A 21,662-nucleotide genomic window follows, 5' to 3' on the forward strand; every position below is an offset into this window, starting at 1 on the left:
TCCATTTATTTTGCAGATGGGCAAAGAAAGGCTCAGAGAATGAAAGCAATTTGTGCAAGTTCACTCCACAATTCAAATGACCAAACCAGGGCTGGTTGATGCTTCCTTCTTGATGGTGCAGAAGACTAACCATCTCTAGACTCCTACCGCCATCTTGGCTAGCTGCCATTTGGTGCTAAAAGACTCTTGCCGATTCTCAGCTGGGGACACGGTAGGGTGGCTTAGGGGTTAGTGTTCTCATAGAAGAGCTTGGGGAGTAGGGGAAGATGACATTGGGGAGGAGAGATGAGTAGAAGAATAGAGAAAATGAAGAGATTCCCCTGAGTCCCCAGACAAGATGGTCGACCCAGCCTCTCACGTCAGGGGACCATGGGGCTGTCAACCAAACCCAAATACCAAAAGCACTTTAAATTAAAAATAATAATAATAAATTTGCTGAACTATCAGCAGATAGAGAAAGGTACCAAAGATGAAGCATCTGTGCTGTGGGCCATTACGGGCCCTTGACAGATGTGATTCTACCAACCTCCCACCGAAGCGGCAAATAAAGACCTAGCCCCTTTTCTTCTCCCCAGACAAGGATTAATGAGCATGGGGATAGCACTCAGACAAGCAAGGAAAGGCTGTGAACTTTTTCTAGGGCCGCAATTTATCTTGGGAAGACTATTCACATCACTTTTACAGGCTGGATCCTACTATGACCTAGCACATTAATCTCGCAGAATAAAATAATAATAATAATAAAGAGGAGTTGGACAGTTGCCAGGGTTACATTAATAACTGTCGTGAACACCTCCACTAGCCGCAAGGGAACGGAGAGCTCCATCCCTACCCCTCCACCCCCAGCCCATCCAGTCTTGGCCAATCACCAGCCAGGTCCTGTTGGAAGAGGAAGTGATCCTGCTTTTGTTAAGACTCAGAGAAATTTTATGTGAACTTGACTTGTAGACTACTAGACCCAGAAGGGAACCATCAAGACCTTCCGATCCAACCTCCTCATTATATTTTATTTTAAAATTTATCTTAAAATTTTTATTCATTTAAAAAATAAAACGCTCTTCCTCTTGAATAAAAACCTCCTTTGCATCAAAGTACAGTCACGCCAGACAAATATAATGGCTCCATTTGATGGTGTACATCTCATGTCATACCTGCAGCTCACCACCTTTCTACAGAATTCCCTCATTTATAGGCAAAGGAAATGGAAACCTAGAGAGGAAAAATGATTTGTCGATGATCACATGGAGATAGCAAGCAAGCAGAGCACTGGATCTGAAGTCAGACAGCCTGGGTTTTAATCTGGGTTCACTCTTTGACCCTGAACAAGTTACTCGTAGCTCTTGGCCTCAGTCTCCTCACCTGCAATCTGAGGGGGCTGTGGGGGGTTGGTGACCTCTGAGGTCCCCTTCAGCTCCTGAGTCTATGAGTCTGTAATCATGTGATGTCTATCACCAATTCAGTAAGAATTCATCCAGGGTCTGTTATGTACAAGACACCATCCTGGAGGTTGGTTATTTGGAGGTGAAATAGGACACAGGAGGGACATGGGATGGGGAAGAAAGAAGTGACCGGATTAGATGATTCTGGACCTTTGATCCTACCTGGTCTCAGTTTCCTCACCTGTACAATCAGTGGGCTAGACTAGATGGCCTCTGGGTAGTTTTCCATTCCAGACCTAGAATTCTCTGAACAGGAAGAGATGAGGAGGGAGTCAGCTCCCAGCATGGACCCGAGGTTTCGCAGAGGTTGGATAAGGGCAGGATGAGAAGGGAGAGCAGCTAGTCAGCCGGTACAGCAGGCTGCCTCCTCCTACGGTGGAGGGGGTTTCACACCCCGGAGCAGCCAGTGCAAAGACTTTTTCAGAAAGTGAGGGAAGTGACATGGAAATCTTATGTTTCCTGAGAACGCTGCCTCTTCCCTGGCCACATGGTCCTGTTTCTACAGACGAGTGTGGCAGACGTCTGAACGCCCACCTCCTGAAGCTGGGGCTTGGCTGGACTCCCTAGCACCCAGCGGCCTGGAGCTGTTGCTGGCTCCTACCCTTCCTTCCCATCTGTTCCGAACCTCGACTAAACTGGGGTCAGGAAGTTCTTGGGCTGAACTCTGGGTCCGGCCACAATTGACAAACAATCAGTGATTATTTATGAAGCACCCACTATGGGCCTGGCCCATAGTGGGTCATTGGCAGATGTCAGCTAGGAAACCTGTTATTAGCGTCCTGTCGTTAAGCCAATGCCTACTTCAATGCTGGAGCAAAATATTTCAATTTCTCTTTCTCCAGGGAAAGCCCACCCACATTCTCTGTAGCTTCAGAGTCCTGACAAGACCCTAGCAGAATAATGAGGGCTCAGGTAAACCGATGCTCTACGCCAGGGGGCTTGGACAGAGTTGGGTGAGGACTGGGGTCTGTCTTCAACATCATCATCACCATCATCGCTGATATTTATATAGAACTTACAATGTGCCAGGCACCGTGCTGTCCCAGGGTTCCCGCAGGGCCCAGGGAGATGGGCTGGCTGAAAGGAGACAGGATGTTCCAAGAGCCCCCAGGCAGCTGGGACCCAGGCACCCGGCAGGCACCGGTCCATCCTGACCTGAGCAGCTGCTGCTCGTCATGGAAGACAGCTCCCAGGAAGCCACCAGCGTAGCCCTGGGGTGGTAGGAGCTGCTGTGTCCCTGGGCTGGAGTCACACCTTACCAGCTGCTCTCAGGGCAGCCTGGGCTCAAGCCGCCAGGCTCCAGAACACAGCCAAGGGGGGAGGGTTCTTCAGGAGGGAAACTCTGGTGGTTATTTATGCTCAGAAATAATTATGGGTATTGTTTTTAATTACTGAATGACAGGCAGAGGAGAGAGAGTGCTGCCTCTGATCTCTCCTGCCTAGGGGACCCTAACCTCTCACACTCTAAATTGCAGAGAAGATGCCAACCTGCATTGGTAGAAGGGTCTCCTCACTGGGGAGTTCCCTGGACCAAAGAAATCAGAGGTCCATCCCTTATCTCTGTCTTTCATCATCATCATCTTATTTTTTCTCTTCTTTTTAGATGGTGGAGTAGATAGAACACTGAAGACTCGAGTTCAAATCCAGCTTCAGACACTTACTAGCCGTGTGACCCTGGGCAAGTCATTTGACCTGTCTCTGTTTCTTCATCTGTACAATGGGGATCATAATAGGACCTACCTGTCAGGGTCATTATGAGATCAAATGAAATAACATTTATAATGCCCTTAGTGCAGTGCCAGTCACTTAGCACTGCATAAATGCAATGATTAATTTTATATTATTATTTATTATCATCTTATTAATTTATATTCTATTATTATTATTATTGGTTGTTATTGTTAAAGGACAAATACAATAGGCCTGCGGACGAGTCACTCTCCTCCTGCTATTATGTTCTACAGACTATTTCCTAGGAAGATGAAATACTGCTTTTGCACCTGAAGAAAAGCATTGGGATACAGGCTCCCCCTGGGTGGACTCCCAGGAAGCATTCTCGGGCCAAGTCCAGGAGCAGGGCGTGGAGGACTCTGGATTTTATCTGGTCCCCATGGAGTTCTCATTTCTTCTGTTTCTTCTTGTTAAAAATGATCATCATTATTATAGTTGTCGTAATAAATTGTTTCTTTGGTGTTATTAACCCCTCACATTCTGCAGCACACTGTGGCTTATCCAGTACTTTCCTTACAACTGCCCTTTGAGGTTGGTCTTGCAATGATCAATTATGATCATTCCCATTTTACAGATAGGGAAACTGAGAGAGGAAGAGCACCCCTCGATGGTGGCAGGAGGGAAGAGTCGAGGCAGGTCGCATCAGGCAAGAAATGTCATCTTGGATGCTTGGCTCTGCGCCTCTGAATCTGCTTCTCTCTCTTCTACTGTGACTCTCCTAGAACTCACGGTGCTCTCTGAAGATGTGGGATCATAGAGACATAGATCTTCAAGCTAGAAGAAGGGTATCCGGTTCAACCCCCTCGTTGTACTGAGTCCCTCTGAGGAAAAGTCCCATAGCTGCAGAGGCAACTGGGGGACACAGAGATTTAGATTGATACAGGTCTGGAGGCAGGAAGATCTGAGGTCAAATCTGGTCTCGGACACATCCCAGCTGTGTGACCTTGGGTAAGTCATTTAAGTTCTGTTTGCCTCAGTTTCTTCAACAGTAAAATGGGATAATAACAGCACCTACCTCCTAGGGTTGTTGTGAGGATCCAACGAGAGAATTGTTGTAAGGCACTAAGAGCGATACCTGGCCCATAGATGGTTACCAGCAAAATCAGGTTGTCTGATCCCAAACCAACCACTCTTTGCCTTGCAACACACTGCCTCAGAGTTCAGACAAGCTGACCAGTCATCAACAAATCCCAACAAAAAAGCAAAACTGTGCATACCCTTTGGCCCAAGTCTGTATCGCAAAGAGATCATAAAAAAGGGGAAAGGGCCCACATGCACAAAAATATTTAGAGCAGCTCTTTTTGTCATGTCAAAGAATTGGAAATTGTAGGGATGCCCATCCATTGGGGAACGGCTGAACAAGCTGTGGTATACGAATGTGATAGAATACTATGGTGCTATAAGAAATGATGAGCAGGCGAACTTCAGAAAAACCTGGAAAGACTTCTATGAACTGATGCTGAGTGAAATGAGCAGAACCAGGGGAACATCGTGCATAGCAACAGCCACATTGTGCGATGACTGACTTTGATAGACTTAGCTCTTCTCAGCAATACAAGGACCTAAGACTATTCCACAAGACTCCTGTTGGGAAATGCCGTCCACATCCAGAGATCTACGAGGTCTGAATGCAGAGCAAAGCAGACTATTTCCTTTTTTTGTTTTTTTTCTTTCTCATGATTCCTCCCATTCCTTCTAATTCTTCTATACAACATGACTAATGTGAAAACATGTTTAATATGAATATATAAGTAGAGACTATATCAGATTGCATGCCGTCTTGCGGAGGGGGAGGGGAGGGAGAGGGAGAAAATTGAAAACTTACGGAAGTGAATGTTAAAAACTAAAAATAAATTAACATATTTAAAAAGCACTTGTGACTTCACATGCATTTTATATTGACTTACCTTTTTTGGTTCTGGTTATTTTCCATCTTTTCTATTAATTTTATTGGATACTGACTTAGTGAATATTGATTTATTTGCCATTTATTGCCACTTACAGATAAATAAATATTTATTTATTTGCTACCCCCTCCCCCTCCCCCCAGTAGAACATAAGCCCCTTGAAGGTATAGATGGCTTCCTTTTTGTAGTACTGGCCCCAGCACTTCCCACAATGCCTGGCACCTAGCAGGCGCTTAATAAATATTTGTTGAATGAATAAATGAATGACCAGAGAACTAAACCAAACTAAATTCCTGATGTTGACAAGTAACCTAATTGGTAAGATCAGTGATTACTTCAGACTTAAGGCCAAGTCACACCCATTTTCTTGCCAGCCAGAACGACCTCTACGCCTCCAGGGTTGGCTTCCAGACCTTGGGCAAGTTACTTCTGTTCCCTCACTTGTAAAATGAAGGGGTTGGATTCAATAACTCTAAGGCCCCTCCCAGCCCTGAATCTATGATCCCATGACTAGCAGCTGTCAGTCAGATTAAGGCAGCAGCACCCATGGCCTTGCCGGCTTATCCACTTCAATCCTAACTTCCAGCTTCTAGGCTCAATGTATTTAATTTATTCTTGTTGTTGTTGTGGCTTATTTATTGTATTTTGGGGGCACCTAGCAGATAGAGCTCCAGGCCTGGAGCCAAGAAGACTCATCTTCCTGAGTTCAAATCTGGACTCGGACAGTTAGTAGCTATGTGACTCTGGGCAAGTCATTTAACCTTATTTACCTCAGTTTCCTCATCTGTAAAATGAGCTGCAGAACGAAATGGCAAACTACTCTAATATCTTTGCTAAGAAAACCCCAAATAGGGTTGACAGACATGACTGAAACAACTGAACAACAAAATTATTGTACCTAAAAATGTAAAAACCATTTTCACAATGGTTTTTACATCTTAAAATACAGTTTTATTGTATTTGAAAACATAAAAACAATTTTTTAGCTCACGGGTCTGTGGCAGGATTTGGCCTACTGGCTGTAGCTTTCGGACCTCTGCTCCAGAGTGCCAAGATTGGGGGCCTTGAGGGGCTAGACTCTTTCAGTACATTAGCTATCTCTTCTAGCGTCGTGTCATCTGCAAATTTGATGAGCTTACCACCTCTGCCTTCATCCAAGACATTAATAAAATGTTAAATCGCCCAGGCCGGAGCACAGATCGCTGGGGCACTCCGCCGGAGACCTCTGGCCATTTACTGTTTGTAAGTATGCTTTGAGTCCAGCCATCCAATTGGTTTTTTATCTATCTAATTGTATATCATCTAATCTACATTTCTCCACCATTTTAACAAGAGGAACACGAAATATTTATTTAAAGCTTTGCTAAAATCAAGGTTATCTGTATCAATATCATTCTCCTCATCCTTTTGAGGTGAGTCTGGCACAATCTGTTCCTGATGAAGCTAGGCCAGCTTGGTGCACTCACTGCTTTCCTATCTAAACGTCCATTAACCGACTCTTTAATGATACCATCTAGGATTTTACCAGGAACCAAAGCCAAGTTCATCGGCTTACAATCTGCAGGCTCTGTTCTCTTCCCTTTTTAAAACGAGGCCAGTTTTTGCCCTTCACCAATTTCATGGTGCTTCCCTTGTTATCCATGAGATTTCGCTATCACTGCTCAGTGATCACATCTGCCAACTTCCTCTGAGGTTAGCTAGTCCTCATTCTACTGAAGAGGAAGCTGAGGCCAACAGCTAAGTAATGAACCCAAGGTCAAATGTTTAGTGTCAGAGCTGGATTTGAACACGTATCCTCAGATTCCAAATCCAGATCTTCTCTCAGCTCTGACATCCCCTGTTCTGAGGCCCCTCCCAGCTCTGATTTCCCCTGTTCTAAGATCTCTCTCAGCTCTGACATCCCCTGTTCTAAGGTCTCTCCCAGCTCTGACATCCCCTGTTCTAAGGTCTCTCCCAGCTCTGACATCCCCTGTTCTAAGGTCTCTCCCAGCTCTGACATCCCTTGTTCTAAGGTCTCTCCCAGCTCTGACATCCCCTGTTCTAAGGTCTCCCCCAGCTCTAACATTCCCTGTTCTAAGGTTTCTCCCAGCCCTGACATTCCTTGTTATAAAATCCTTCTCGAGTCTGACATTTCATGATTCCACGACAGTAGACAGTTTAAGGACATTAGATGGGAAGAGTAAGGGGCTTTATGCGCCAATATGCCATAGTATTTGCACTCCACACAGTGATTGCGGTTAGGCCCCACTGATGGCAGTTAGGCCTCCTCTAGCTGTTAGATCCCCCAGCCCCAAGGCCCACAGCTGTCCCCCCGATAGGCTTCACTTTAGGGTCACTGGGCCTGACCATGGAAGCAGCTCCTTACCTTGGACTTGACAGCCAGGATGATCTTGGGCAGGGCTACGATGAGACACTTGAGAGCTATAGTGATGTATTTTAGCATGAAGTCAGCGATTCCCACGATCCACAGCAGGTCAAAAAAATCCAGGCTGTCCAGGTTGGGCTTCAGGAAGATGAGGCTGGTGGGGAGAACATACAGAGTCAGCCTCCCTTATTCTACACATCAGCCCAGTGTTGAAGATCAGATTCCCTGCTGGCCTCATTCCCTGGGCCATGGCACCTAGACTGGGCAGGACGTGATGATGGTCCCCCCACACTCTGCCCAGGTCGGGCCGCATCCGCAGAGTACTGTGTTCAGGTCTAGAAGGGGACAGCAATTTGGAGAACACCAAGGAGACTGCAACCAGCATGGGGAAAGGGTTTGAGCCCTTGTCATGTGAGGAGTGGTAGAAGCAACCTGGAGCTGAGAAGACCCACGGGTCTTCAAGTACCAAAAGGATTGTTATATGAAAGAATAATTAGCTTTGTTCTCTTTGATCCCTGTTGTTAAAGCTCACCCCTCTCCTGTTTCTGGCTAGGTGTCTGGCATGAGTGAAAGGATGCATCTATGTTGTTCACTAATAAGTCTCTCTCTCTCTCTCTCTCTTTCTCTCCCTCTCTCTTTCTCTCCCTCTCTTCCTCTGTCTCTCAATCTCTCTTTGTCTCTCAATATCTCTCTCTTTCTGTGTGTCTCTCTCCATCTCTGTCTTTTTGTCTCTCTCTCTCTGCCTGTCTCAAGTGCCCAGAGTTGTTTGACTCAGTCCTGTTTATAAAGGGTCCTGACTCTTCTAAATCCCAGTGTGTGTGTGTGTGTGTGTGTGTGTAATACAAATAAGGGAAAATGAATGGCACTAACTGGAAATGTATATGAAATTCCAGGAAACTCCAACTCCCCAGCCCCCACCCCAACCCTCTGCTCCAATTCTCAAATGGGGCTTGGGGAAGAGGACAAAATTCAAAGGACAAGCACCAGAGATTCAGAACCTTCCCAGGTTGAAGTATAGAGGGGAAAATATGTCTTATGCCCCCAAATCAGCTTTCAAACCAGAGGGGCTGCCTATCAAGCCCATCTCAAGTGCTACACTGACCAAAAAGACAACCCCAGGTCACAGTGATCGTTCCCTCCTCTGAATTCCTATTTGGCTTATACTCATCAATTTGAGTGTTCCATGTAATGGTGCAACTTGAAACCCATCAATCCCTGTCCATCCCAGTCTCTGTCCTCAAATCAGGGCTGTCCAAAATGTGGCCCACAGCTCAATTTATAAGGCTCACCTACAAGCATAGAAATTGACATAAATGCTTTAGCAAATGAAGCCGAGCTACTGCAGAGCTCCCACTAAAATGACGCATCAAAATATATTGTCTATTGTTTCAATAAAAACCTAAGGTTGGACAGCCCCGTCCTCAAACAACGGTGACTACTAGGGCCATGATGATGACGAGATGATGATGATGGCTTCAGGTTCATAAAGCACTTTACAAACACCATCTCATATTATCCTTATAACATCCCTGGGAGGTCCTCATTTTACAGTTGAGGAAATTGAGACAGAGGTTAAGTGACTTGTCTGCGGTCACCCAGACCTGAGCTGAAATTTGAACTCTGCTCTTCCTGACTCCAAGCCCAGTGCTCTATCCATGGTGCTGAAGACCTCTTTCAGTTCTCCTGATGTCTAGTTTACAGAATTCATATTCCAGAGTATTCACAGCTAGGAGGGCCTTGGAGTCAGGGTCCAAATTATACTGGAGAAAGGGATTGTGCAGCCAATGCCTGAAGACCTCTGTTGAGGGGAGGCCCACTACACCCCTAAGCGGCCCAACGGGCTCTTGGACAGCTCGCCAGGAAGATTACATAAGAGTGAGCTCTGTCTCTTGGCAATTTCCTTCTGTTAATACTAGTGCTATATTCTGGGGCCAATCAGAACAAGGCTCATCTGTCCTTCTGCGTGAAGCCCTTTCACACAGCCTGTCATGTCCTCACACATTCCCAACGCTAAACATTTTCTTCTTTAGACGAAACACTCCCAGTTTCTTTGACTGATCCTCATGTGGCATAATTTCAAGACCTTTCTCTTTTCTCTAACCCCCCCTGCTAGATGGTCTCCAGCTTATCAATGTCATGGATCCATAACTGGAAGGTACCTCAGAGGCCATCCATTTTACAGATAAGGAAACCAAGGCCCGGGGAGGTTAGATGAATTGGGATCACAAACTCATAGGTCTAGGGCTTGAAGGGAACTCTAGCCCAACCCCATCCATTTTACAGATGAAGAAACTGAGGCCTAGAGAGGTTAAGTAACTTTTGATCATGGGGTCATACATAGATCTAGGGTTGGAAGGGAACTCTAGCCCAACCCCATCCATTTTACGGATGAAGAAACTGAGGCCCAGGGAGGCTAAATGCCTTTCCCAAAGGTCATTTAACATCAGCGGTCACAAGCATCAGAGACAGAATTTGAATCCAGGTCCTGATTTGAATCCAGAACTGCTGCTCTTTCCACAGCATCTTGCATCATCTGCTTCTTGATCATACGTTGCAGGCTAATGACCTGCTGATCATTTCACGTCTGCTTATCTTTTCTGCCAGGCTCCTCGGGCGTATTGGTGGCAAGGAGGATGGAGCATAGGACCTGGAGTCAGGAAGACCCGAGTCCAAATTGGGCCTCAGACACTTACTAGCTGTGTGACCCTGGGCAAGTCACTCTGCCTCAGTTTCCTCAACTGTAAAATGACAATAATAATCATAGCCCCCATCTCCCAAGGTTGTCATCAGGATCAAATGATAGAATAAGTGTAAAAAGCTTAGCACGGTGCCTGGCACACAGCAAACACTATATTTTGTTCGGCCATTTTTCAGTCATGTCTGACTCTTCCTGACTCCATTTTTTGACAAAGATACCAGAAATGTTTGTTGTTTACTCATTTTACAGATGAGGAAACTGAGGCAAACAGGGTTAAGTGACTTGCCCAGGGTCACCCAGCTGGCCAGTGTCTGAGGCCAGATCTGAACTCAGGTCTTCCTGATTCCAGGCCCAGCTCTCTATCCGTTGCACCACCAGCTCCTCTAAGAGCTCTATTAATGTTGGCTCTTATTGTTACGTATCCACACCAACAAAGTCTCGGATTCCCAAAGCCTGATAATAATGATGAAAACAGTCATCACTAGTACTTTAAGGTTTGCAAAGCTCTTTACACGTTTGAAATCACTTGAAATCACACTTTAAACACTTGAAAGTGTGCTTAAAGTGTGCTAAAATCTGTGCTAGGACTACGGCAGGGGTAAGTCCCCACCCCCAAGCCCTTGGCACCAGCAATGCTCCCATCGCCAAGGTGCCCAGAAAAATGGGCTCCCAAGTCACACGAATAGGGGCAGGGGAAATAACACAGGCTCCTTTGGAGTCAAAAGATTTGAATTCAAATCCTTCCTCTCTGGTGCTCATGACCAGTGTGGCCTTGGCCTGGTCACTAAACTGGACTAAGTGTCGGCAGCGCTAGATCTATGACCTCTGACCTCTTTCTTCTGCTCATAACAGCTAGGTGGGCATAGGATTTTAAGGCTTATGATTTCCCAGGTGAGGAAACTCCCTCTGCCAGTGCAGATCAGCATAGTCTTAGGGAACTGTTTAGACCCCTGAAAAGTTATAGGACATGTGGCTAACCAGGTAGAGCAGTGGGTACAGCGCCAGTCCTGGAGTCAGGAAGACCTGAGTTCAAATGCAGTCTCAGACATTTACTAGCTGTGTGACCCTGTTCAAGTCACTAACCCTGTTTGCCTCAGTTTCCTCAACTGTAAAATGCAGAAAATAGTATCTACTTCCCAGGGTTGTTGTAAAGATCAAATGAGAGAATATTCATAAAGAGCTTAGCACAGTGCCTGGCACATAGCAGGTGCTTAATAAATGCTTGTTTTCTTCTCTTTGCCCAAGGTCGCCTACTAGAGTCCGGCCTTGAACTCTGTTCTTCCTGACTGCTCTATCCATTATACAAGTTGGTAGTCTGTCTTATGGGGGCCTCTGGTGGGGGAGGGGGCGGTGAGCACCAGAGTACATAGAGCATGGAGCTGGAGTCAGGAAGACTCATCTTCCTGAGTTCAAATCTATCCTCAGACATTTACTATCTGTGTGACCCTGGGCAAGTCACTTCATCCTCCTTGCCTCAGTTTCCTCATCTGTAAAATGAGCTGGAAAAGGAAATAAATGGCAAAGCATTCCAGTTACCTCTGCCAAGAAAACCCCAAATGGGGTTAGAGACAGTCAGACATGGCTGAAATGATCCAACCACAACAATATATCTAGAGTGCACTTCCTCCTCATCTCTGCCTCTCAGAAATTTGTCCTCCATCAGGCCTCAGTTCAGGTGCTCTCATGCTTCCTCCTCTATGAAGCCTCTCTTGATTATTACGGCCTCTGCCCCTCCCAGGGTCTAGTGTTTTCTCTCTCCGTAATATCCCCTAAATACTACTTGATGCCTTTCTCATTAGAGTAAGTAGGGACTGTTTCAATCTTTGTACCTGTAACTCCAGAGCCTAAAACAGTTCGTGGCATACAGAAGGCACTTAATAAATGCTTAGTGATTGAATGATATTGTATCCTACCAGGAAAATGGAAGCTGCTGGAAGGTAGGAATTGTTTCACTTTGTTTCTATATCCCCACCACCTCGCACGGTGCCCGGCATACAGTAGGAAATTAATAAATGCTTGGTGATTGAATATTATATCCTCCCAGGAGAATGGAAGCTGCTGGAGGGCAGGAATTGTTTCATTTTATTTCTGTATCCCCACCACCTCACACAGTGCCTGGCATACAGTAGGTAATTAATAAATGCCTACTGATTGAAAGATTGCCTGGCACAAGGTTGGAGCTGAATCATTTACTACTGTATGCTAATGAACAAGCTTGAAATCTTCTGCTCTGGCCCCAAGGTCCATGTCCCCTACCCTCCCATTTAAGCCCAAGGGAGTCAGAGAAATTCTTGTGCTCACCTGTTGTACAGCTGTTGGGAGCTAAATGTATACAGTACATAAAGGGTATTCCCCACCAGGAAGGCCAAAATCCAGAAGATGACCAGGACTGATCTCTTTTCCTGAAGACAAAACAAGAGATAGGAAGGAAGGAATAAGCATTTATTAAATGCCTACTATGTGTTAGGCACCAAGATAAGCCCTTTACAAATAATATTTCATTTGATCCTCCCAACAACCCTGGGAGATAGGTGCTTTATCATCCCCATCTTATAGATGGGGAAACTGAGGCACAAAGAGGAAAGAAGGAAGGGTGTATTGAGCGCTTACTACGTGCCAGATCCTGTGCTAAATGCTTCACAGACATTATCTCATTTGATCTTACAACAACTCTGGGAGGTAGGTGCTATATTATCTCCATTATACAGTTGAAGAAACCAAGGTAGAGAGAGGTTAAGTGACTTGCCCGGAGGCTGGATTCGAACTCAGGTCTTCCTGACTCTTGGTCTAGTGGGACAGGGCTAAAGAAGAATCTTCAGTTTAGAAGAAAAGGGAAAAAAAGTCAAGTATGTAGCAAATGAGGACCTTTTCCTGAATTTATTCTGACTAGACTTCTATGCGTATGCATTGTTTCCTTGATAGAACGTAAGCTTCCTGAAGACAGGGACAGCCCCCTTTTTGTCTTATCTTGTCTTATGCCCAGCACCTATCACAGGGCCTGTTGCTGCTGTCCTTTAGACATTTTCGGATGTATCTGACTCTTCGTGACCCCATTTGGAGTTTTCTGGGCAAAGATACTGGAGCAGTTTGTCATTCCCTTCTCCAGCTCATTTTACAGATGAGGAAACTGAGGCCAACAGGGTGAAGTGACTTACCCAGGGTCACACAGCTAGTCAGTGTCTGAGGCTGGATTTGAACTCAGGAAGATGAGTCTTCCTGACTCCAGGCCTAGGAAACTAGGGCGCCCTCTAGCTGCTCTACCACAGGGCCTAGCACCCAGTAATTCTGACTAGATGCCTGTAGATCAACTGTCTTCCTTCTCTAAGGACAAACTATTTGGAAGGTATCTTGGTATCATGTAGAGTACACAGATCTTACAGCTGGAAGATATGGATTCAAATCTTGCCTTCGACGCTCAGTGCCAGACCTGGAGACGGGCAGATCTGAGTTCAAATCCTGCCTCAAACATTGATTAGATGTATGACTCTACACAAAGCACGTAGCCACTCTCTGCCTCAGTTTCCCCATCTGTAAAATGGGACAATAATAGCGCATACCTCCCAGGGTTGTTGCAAGGCTCAAATGAGATGATATGTGTAAAGTGCTTTGCAAGCCTCAGGGTGCCATAGAAACGCTGACTTTTAGCACTAGCACCATTACTCCTGTGACACCTTGGAAGTCACCTGACTTAGTTGGGTCTGTTTCCGTATCCACATGCAAACAATATGTCATTTCTTTTGTACATGGGATTTGAATGAGAACAAAGGACAGTGTTCATTTAAAAGGGCAAAGATGACAGATTATAACTTGTCTATAACTGGCTACAGGTCCCTCTTGCCTTCCCGATGATCACACAACTAATAAGTGTCCACGGTGGTATTCGAACCCTGGTCTTCCTGACACCAATACTCACACAGCAAGAATTCAGGACATGTCACCCTCCTGTTGGCTGGCTCTCTGACCACGATGGTAAGATGCCTCTCTTATTCTTCATTAATAACATGCGCAAATAATTGAAAATATACCCAGAGCAGTGGGGGAAACGTACATGGTGGCTGTGAACAGACTGCAATGTTAATACATTGCAGGCCACGAGGGGGCATAGTGGATAGAATGATAGACTTGGACTAAGGAAGACCTGAGTTCAAATTCAACCTCAGACATTTACTAGCTGTGACCCTGATTAAGTCCCTTAACCTCTGTCTGCCGCAGTTTTCTAACTGTAATAGGAATAATGGCACCTACCTCCTAGGGTTGTTGTCAGGATCAAATGAGATAAAATGTGTAAGGTGCTTTGCACACCTTAAAACCCTATCCAAATGCTAGTTATTATATATCATATTATATCCTGCCTCTATTTTGTATACACTTGGAGTTAACACCTACTACACTGTATTATATATTATATCCTAGCTTCATTTTTATACACTTTGAATTCACTTATATATTATATTGTATTCTATTCTATACTTATGTATGCACTTTGAATAGACTTACATATTCTATTCTTTACTTATATTCTAGCCTATTTTATTTTTTATACACTTCGAATTGACTTATATGCTACATAGATTCTATTCTATCCTTATATCCTATCTACTTTGTATACACTTTGAATTTATATGTATTATTATGTAAATTCTATACTATTATATACTTCTATTATATTGTCCTGTTTTGTATGTACTTTGAATTGGCATGTATTGTATTATATATATTCTTTTATGTTCATATTCTATTGTGTCTTATCTATTTTATATACACTTTGAATGGACCTCTTTATCTGTTGTATTCTTCCAGTAGAATATGAGGGCCTTGGGGGCAGGGATTGTTTTGGTTTTGGATGGGGATTCCCCAGCTCCAAGAACATAATAGGCCCCAACTAAAGATGTATTTTTTGAACTGAACTGAATTCGCGTCTATCTTTCTTTTGTGGGAGCAATCCCCTTGGCTACTAACAAAAACCAGTTCTGTCTCCATTCCTGGATGCAGGAGGGCATGAAGCACAGGCAAACTGCCTTTGATTAGACAAAGTTAAGCATTTTCCAAAGCCCACTTCCCATGATAGTCCATTGCTGGGATGAGATGATGTCATCACTTTCTCATTGTCAACCTAAGCGAGGTTTCAGTAAATGCTCGATCCACCCTGTCTCCAGACACAGATCAGAATACCTCTCGCTGTTCCAATGTGCATTTGCAGAGACTGGACAATATAAATGCCTCTCCATCCACCCATTATTTCAGGAGCGGTCACGGTGAATGACCTCAGAAGGCACTTCGGGCCAACAGACGGTTGTGATGAGTGTGATTAAGCCACTGAGGAACCTTTCTTCCCCCAGTAAATCATGCCTGCCAGTTTAATTCTCTATAAATCCAGGCCAGAGCCAAAGGATGAAGTTGGATTTAGCCAAGCACTGGGAAAGCCCGGACATAATACACTAGACAAGAAAGGAAAGCATGCTCTTCTGGTAAAGATTTTCACTAGAAAATCTATGCTGGAACCGCTGAGTTCAAATCCAAGAAAGATTATTATTACATTATAAATATATAATGTATTTATAATATAAAGAACATTGTGTATTACAATAGTGTTGTTTAATTATATCATTTAATATTGTTATTTATTAATTACATTATTAACCCCTAAATATATTACTGGTAATAACATATTAGTAAAAACAAGATGGAGAGATACTGTAGCCTAGAAGAGGGCTGGCCTTTAGGGCAGCTAGGTGGTCCCAAGTGCAGAGTGCTGGGCCTGGAGTCAAGAAGACACCTCCTAGCTGTGTGACCCTGGGCAAGTCACTTAACTCTGTTTCCTCATCTATAAAGTGAGCTGGAGAAGGAAATGGCAAATCACTCCAGTATCTTTGCCAAGAAAACCCCAAATGGGGTCACCAAAAGTCAGACACGACTGAAACAACTAAACAACAACAGCCAGGTTTTTTGTTCAGGGTGACAGATTCAGGACCTATCTGTGCCATAGACGAGCTGTGCCATCATGAGGCTGCAGGTGGTGCCATAGTGCACAAAGTGCTGGACCTGCAGTCAGGAAGACCTGAGTTCAAATCCAGCCTCAGATACTTAACTAGCTGTGTGACTCTGGGCAAGTCACGTAACTTCTGTCTGCCTCAGTTTCCTCATCTGTAAAGTAGGATAATAATAGCACCTACCCTAGAGTTTTTTGGGGTACCCATGAGATAGTACAGGATGTCTCAATTTCAGGCTATCATAAGCTGTTCAGATTAAATCAACTAATTAAATTAGATAATTAAATAAAATAAATCAGATAATATTTATGAAGCACTCATCACAGTACCTTACACATAGTAGATACTTAATAAATGCTTGTTGTCTTGACTTGACCTCCTCCATGAGACCTTTCCTGATATCCCCTGGCTGATAGTGCCTCTCTGCCCCAAATATCTTGCATTTATTTTTTATATAGTTAAATACATGTTGAGAGACAGTGTAACTTCCAGTGTGGCCACAGGGAACCCCAGGGTAAGGCACTTCTACTTCTAATGGAGGCCTCTGCTCCCCACCATGTAGCCTCAGAGGGTTGGTTGTTAAACAGCAGCTGAATTACATGTGGTTTATAACAGCCTGGATGAGATTAAAATGCAATTGAGAAATATTTAACAAAGTAAACAAAAATAAAACACAACACAGATAATGTGAATTTGTGATTTTCTAAGTCAACATGAAGCCTGCAGTTATCAGTTTCTATTTGAGCACTGAGATGGAAGGGAGTTGTCCAGGGTCACAGAGCCAGTGTGTTTCAGAGGCAGGATTTGAACTCATCTCTTTTTGAATCCAAGGCCAGTTCTCTATGCACTATGCAGCGCTGCTTCTCATTTGGTTTATCTCTCCAGACCTCAGTTTTCTCATCTATAAAATGAGGGGGGTTGAACTGGATGCCTTCCAACACCCTTTCTGGCTCCACATCTTTGCCTTCCTGACCCTGTTACAGAAGAGCTGCTGAGTTGCATTGGGGAAGGCAGTTTCCACACTGGAAGGTCCCTATAAGGATGAGAAGATAGGTCTGAACAAATAGATCATAGCTCTAGACCTGGGCCTCAAGAGGCCATCTGGTCTGATCCCTTCCGAAATGATAAGGAAACTGAGCTGCCAGTGACAATAATAGGCGAGATTTGAACTCAGGTCTTCTTAAATTCATGCCTGGCTCTCTATCTCCTACTCCATGCTGCCTTCAGGAAAGCAGGACTAATGAAGATGATAACGACTTATTTTTACATCATGCTTAATTAAGTTTGATGAAGCACTCTCCTCCCAACAACCCTGAGAGGCAGGTGGGATAATTGTTAATATCTGCGAGCCATGCAGAAGGAAAGTGAGCTGATCTGCCTGCCCAGGGTCGCCCAGGGCAGAATTTAAGTCTTTCCGAGTCCAAATGCCTTGGTCTCTCCACTCTGACAAGCTGTGCGTGCCCTGTTCTGCCTGGCCCCCGAGGGTAACACCAGGAGCAGTGGGGAGAAGAGAGGCACATTTGGGCTTGGAGCGTGGAAATGCTTCTTAACCTTGAGAGCGTTCCCCAAGTGGGTACCCCCTCCCTGGAGGCCTTGGAGCTAGGGTGGGTGGCTCCACATTGGGCATAACGGGCAGCAGGGCAGCACCACGGAGAGCGCACTGAGTCTGGAATACCTGCCTTCGGGTCCTGATCTTAGTCACTTCCCGAGCTAGCTGTGTGGCCCACAGGTGTGTGACAAGGCACTTATTTGTTTCAATTTCCTCATAGGGATAATAACAGCATCTACCTTCCAAAATTGTTGTGTAGGTAGCGTGCTCTGCAAACCTTACATCAGTATAGACGTGTTAGAGGCTGTCGCCACCTCAGTTTTCTTGTCTGTAAAATGGGTGTAATGATGACCCCTACCTCTCAGGGTGTTGTGAGGAATGAATCAATACTTTGCTAGCTTTAAAGTGCCATAGACATGCTGGCTATTACTATTATTATTATGAATTCCTCTTACACAGAGCTGTCATGCCTTCCCCTAGAGCCTTCTCTTGGCTAAATGTCTTCAGCTCCTTCGGCCTGTCCTCATGATGCAGACTTAAGGCCCTTCGCCATCCTGACTGCGTCCCAGCTTCTCAATGTGCTTTCTAAACTGAGGTGCCCTGAACTGGACCCAACACTCCAAGGGACATCTCGCAAGTGCAGAGTTTGGCTGGGCTCTCATCTCTCTGCCCTTCATCTTGCTCCACATCCCATCAGCTTTCAGGCTGGCCAGCTACATTGCTGAAATGATCTTCATAATAGCTAAGGCTGTCAAAAGAAGACCGGGAGGCAGATGTTTGGGGAAGAGGTCTCCTGAGAAACTGAGGCACCAGTCTGTCCCCGAGGAAAAGACCAGAGCTTTCCCTCCATGGGAAGCAAGCAGACTCACCTTCAGAGACACCTGCTCACGGAGGGTGGAGTTGGCGTAGGCGAATGTGCTGGCCATCCCAATGCACACGGCAATGCCTAGGGGGACAGATGGGGTCAGGCTCATTGATGGAAGGAAGGAAGAGGCACTACAGGCATTTCCCGGATTCCCCTCCACCTCTTAGCATCCACCCCCAGCTTCCTTCAGAGTACAGCTCCTCATACAGAAGCTTTCCGCCATTATTAGTATCCCCTCCAATTCCTGGATGAAGAAACTTTGCATTTACTTTGTATGGGCTCATTACTTATCTGGGGAAATACACCAACTGGAATCCCCCAGGCAGCCTTTAAAGTTTTCATTTTTTCTCTTTGTATACAAAGGAAGATGAGATACATGCTTAATATTAGTGTGTGCCTGTCAGCGAGTGGGCCTTGTGTGTGGAACTACGTCATCATCCCTTTATTAAGCACCTACTATGGGCCAGGCATGAAAGGTAGCCTGGGGGAGTAGCTATAGAGCCTGCCTCAGTCAAGGCAGCCTGGGTTCAATTCTCTAAGACAATGTGTGATGTGCCATACAGGTGCTGATCTGCATTGCTAAAGGGAGTTTCCTCGCTGGAAGTCCCTAATAGTGATGAAATTAGAGTTCTAGCTCCCCAAAAGGGCACAGTGCTTTGCACGGTTTTAGGGAAAAGGGAGTTAGGGGATGGGAGGAGTGATCTGAATGTGTGATTTCATCTGGGTGGGGAAATCTGGACTTGTTGGTGTAGACCAGCAACCTGTCTGCAATGTATAGTCTTAGTTGCCAGAGCTCTGAGAGGTTAAGTAACCAGCCCACAGCCACACAGGCAGCCAGTAGATGCCAAAAGGAGGCCTTGAACCTGGGTCTCTTGCTTAGCCCAGAGCAGGGAGGGTGCTTGTGATTTCATTGGCATAGGGAATCCCAGGTGAGGAAATCCCTCTACCAATGCACCTTGGCACCTATGCTAACAGCACTGGAAAGTGAAGGGACTTAATGAAATGGTGATAATGATTCACTTCAACAAATTCAAGTCTGATATTAACTGGGTTTTAAGCCACCTCTTCCTAATTAATGAGACAGATACAAGGAAAAGAACAGTGGATTTTGGAGTCTGAGGTCATGCCTGACTCTTCATGACCCTTTCGGGGTTTTCTTGGCAGAGATCCTGGAGTGGTCTGCCATTTCCTTCTGCAGCTCATTTGACAGATTTGGAAACTGAGGCAAACAGGGTTAAGTGACTTGCCCAGGGTCACACTGCTAGTAAGTGTCTGAGGCCAGATTGAACTCATGAAGATGTGTCTTCCTAACTCCAGGCCAGTGCTCTTTCCACTGCACCACCCATATGTTAGCGATTGTGATTGTTATTACTGTTCAAGGTCTCACAGGGATGAAGCATCAGGAAGGTGATTTGAATCTCAGATTGTCTGACTACAGAGTTAGGGCTCTTGGCTCTCTAGGCTTGAAATCCATGATCAATTCCTGGGTCACTCAAGACAGACCCTCTCAGAACTCACCCAGCTTATGTTGGAAGCACAGTTTAGCCAAGAGGATTAAGATGAAAGGGAGTCCCTTCTGCAGCCAGCAGATCACGGCCTTGAGCTCAGAGAGGGCTGGGGCCGGTGTCCCCGGCTGATCTTCACCACCTTCTTCTCCATGCCCATGCCGGTCACCACCCACATGCAGCAGGGAGCTTCCCCGGTGGTGGCCGTGGTGGAAGTGATGGGAGGCTGGTCGGTGATGGAAGGTTCCGCTCTCTCCCCGGCTGGCCCCTTCTTCTCGGGGGGCTGGCATCTGTATGAACACCTCCCCACCTCCAGGGGATGAGCCCAGAACCAAGCCTGACTGGAATGGGGTGGCTGTGAGGGTGCCTGGCTGCAGACCGGCTAATCCAGAGAAGATGGGTGGAGGGGAGGAATCTTCGAGTTTCAAACCTTCGAAGACACCACTTTCGTCCACACTCGTCTCAGAGCTGAGGGTCTGGCTTCGGTTTCTGAAGTGGAGAAAAAACAAACAAACTTTCTGTCTTTTGTCTTTTTTTGTAACCTCAGCTCTTTGCACCATGTCTGCATACAGCACATAATGCTACCTGACTGACTTCGGGAAAAAATGACCCCAAAAGATACATAGGCAGTTTAAAGAAGATCCCATACACATTAAAATATTCATAGCAATACTTTTGATAGTAGCAAAGAACTAGAAACAAAGTAGATGCTCATTATATGGGGAACAGCTAAACAAGCAGGAATGTCATGGGCTATTACTGCATTGTACGAAATGAACAATGTGATGGATCCAGAGAAGTGTGAGAAGACTTACGTAATCTGATGGAAAGTGAATTCAATCACTGATCTCAATGCGCGGAGAGATGCAGGAGGGAAAGAATGTGAAACTCAAAATAAAAAAGATGAATGCTAAAAATAAATATTATTTTAAAAATAAAGGTAAACTAGGGGGCAGCTATGTGGTACAGTAGATACAGCACCAGGCCTGGAGTCAGGAAGACCAGAGTTCAAATCTGGCTTCTGACACTTACTAGCTATGTGACCCTGGGTAACTCACTTCACCCTGTTTGCTTCAGTTTCCTCATCTGTAAAATGAGCTGTAGAAGGAAATGGCAAACCATTCCAATATCTCTGCCGAGAAAATCCCAAATGGGGTCACAAATAGTCACATGTGACTGAAAATGACTGAATAACAACAAAAGTGTACCAGGTAAGCACTGTGCTAAAATGTTAGGAATACAAATGTAAGAGAAGAAGTTGGATACCCCCACTTCCATTGGTCAATGACTCAGACCTGATTAAGTTTTTCATTAATGTTTGTTTTGGGGAGGGGGAAAGGCAGGGCGATTGGGGTTAAGTGACTTGCCCAAGGTCACACAGCTAGTAAGTGTGTCAAGTGTCTGAGGCCGGATTTGAACTCAGGAGGACCCAGTGCTCTACTCACTGTGCCACCCAGCTGCCCCTTAGGTTTTTAAATGTGTAAATAATCTTATTTACACCCTCTGATTCCTTCTTTTGGTTTTGAGCTCTTTAACTGAATCAGAGAGGGCAGAGAGGTGATTGGCTAACTAAGTGAGCTAACTGTGTTCCCAGGGGCTTTTAAAAACTGGAG

At 45.2% G+C, this 21,662-nt stretch overlaps 1 protein-coding gene across 1 annotated transcript in view; it reads right to left on the minus strand.

Moving 5' to 3' along the window:
- The window catches only part of RNFT2 (ring finger protein, transmembrane 2), a 78,339-nt gene that overhangs the window by 42,801 nt on the left and 13,876 nt on the right, over positions 1 to 21,662 (minus strand). Inside the window, exons 3-6 of the mRNA XM_036767986.1 lie at positions 20,063 to 20,538; positions 18,549 to 18,625; positions 12,442 to 12,542; positions 7,443 to 7,596 (exon numbers count right to left, since the gene is read on the minus strand). Of these exons, the coding sequence (XP_036623881.1) occupies positions 7,443 to 7,596; positions 12,442 to 12,542; positions 18,549 to 18,625; positions 20,063 to 20,538 (808 nt within the window). The remainder of the gene's footprint in view (positions 1 to 7,442; positions 7,597 to 12,441; positions 12,543 to 18,548; positions 18,626 to 20,062; positions 20,539 to 21,662) is intronic.

Source organism: Trichosurus vulpecula, chromosome 1 (genome assembly GCF_011100635.1).
Source record: "Trichosurus vulpecula isolate mTriVul1 chromosome 1, mTriVul1.pri, whole genome shotgun sequence".
NCBI classification, from domain to species: domain Eukaryota; kingdom Metazoa; phylum Chordata; class Mammalia; order Diprotodontia; family Phalangeridae; genus Trichosurus; species Trichosurus vulpecula.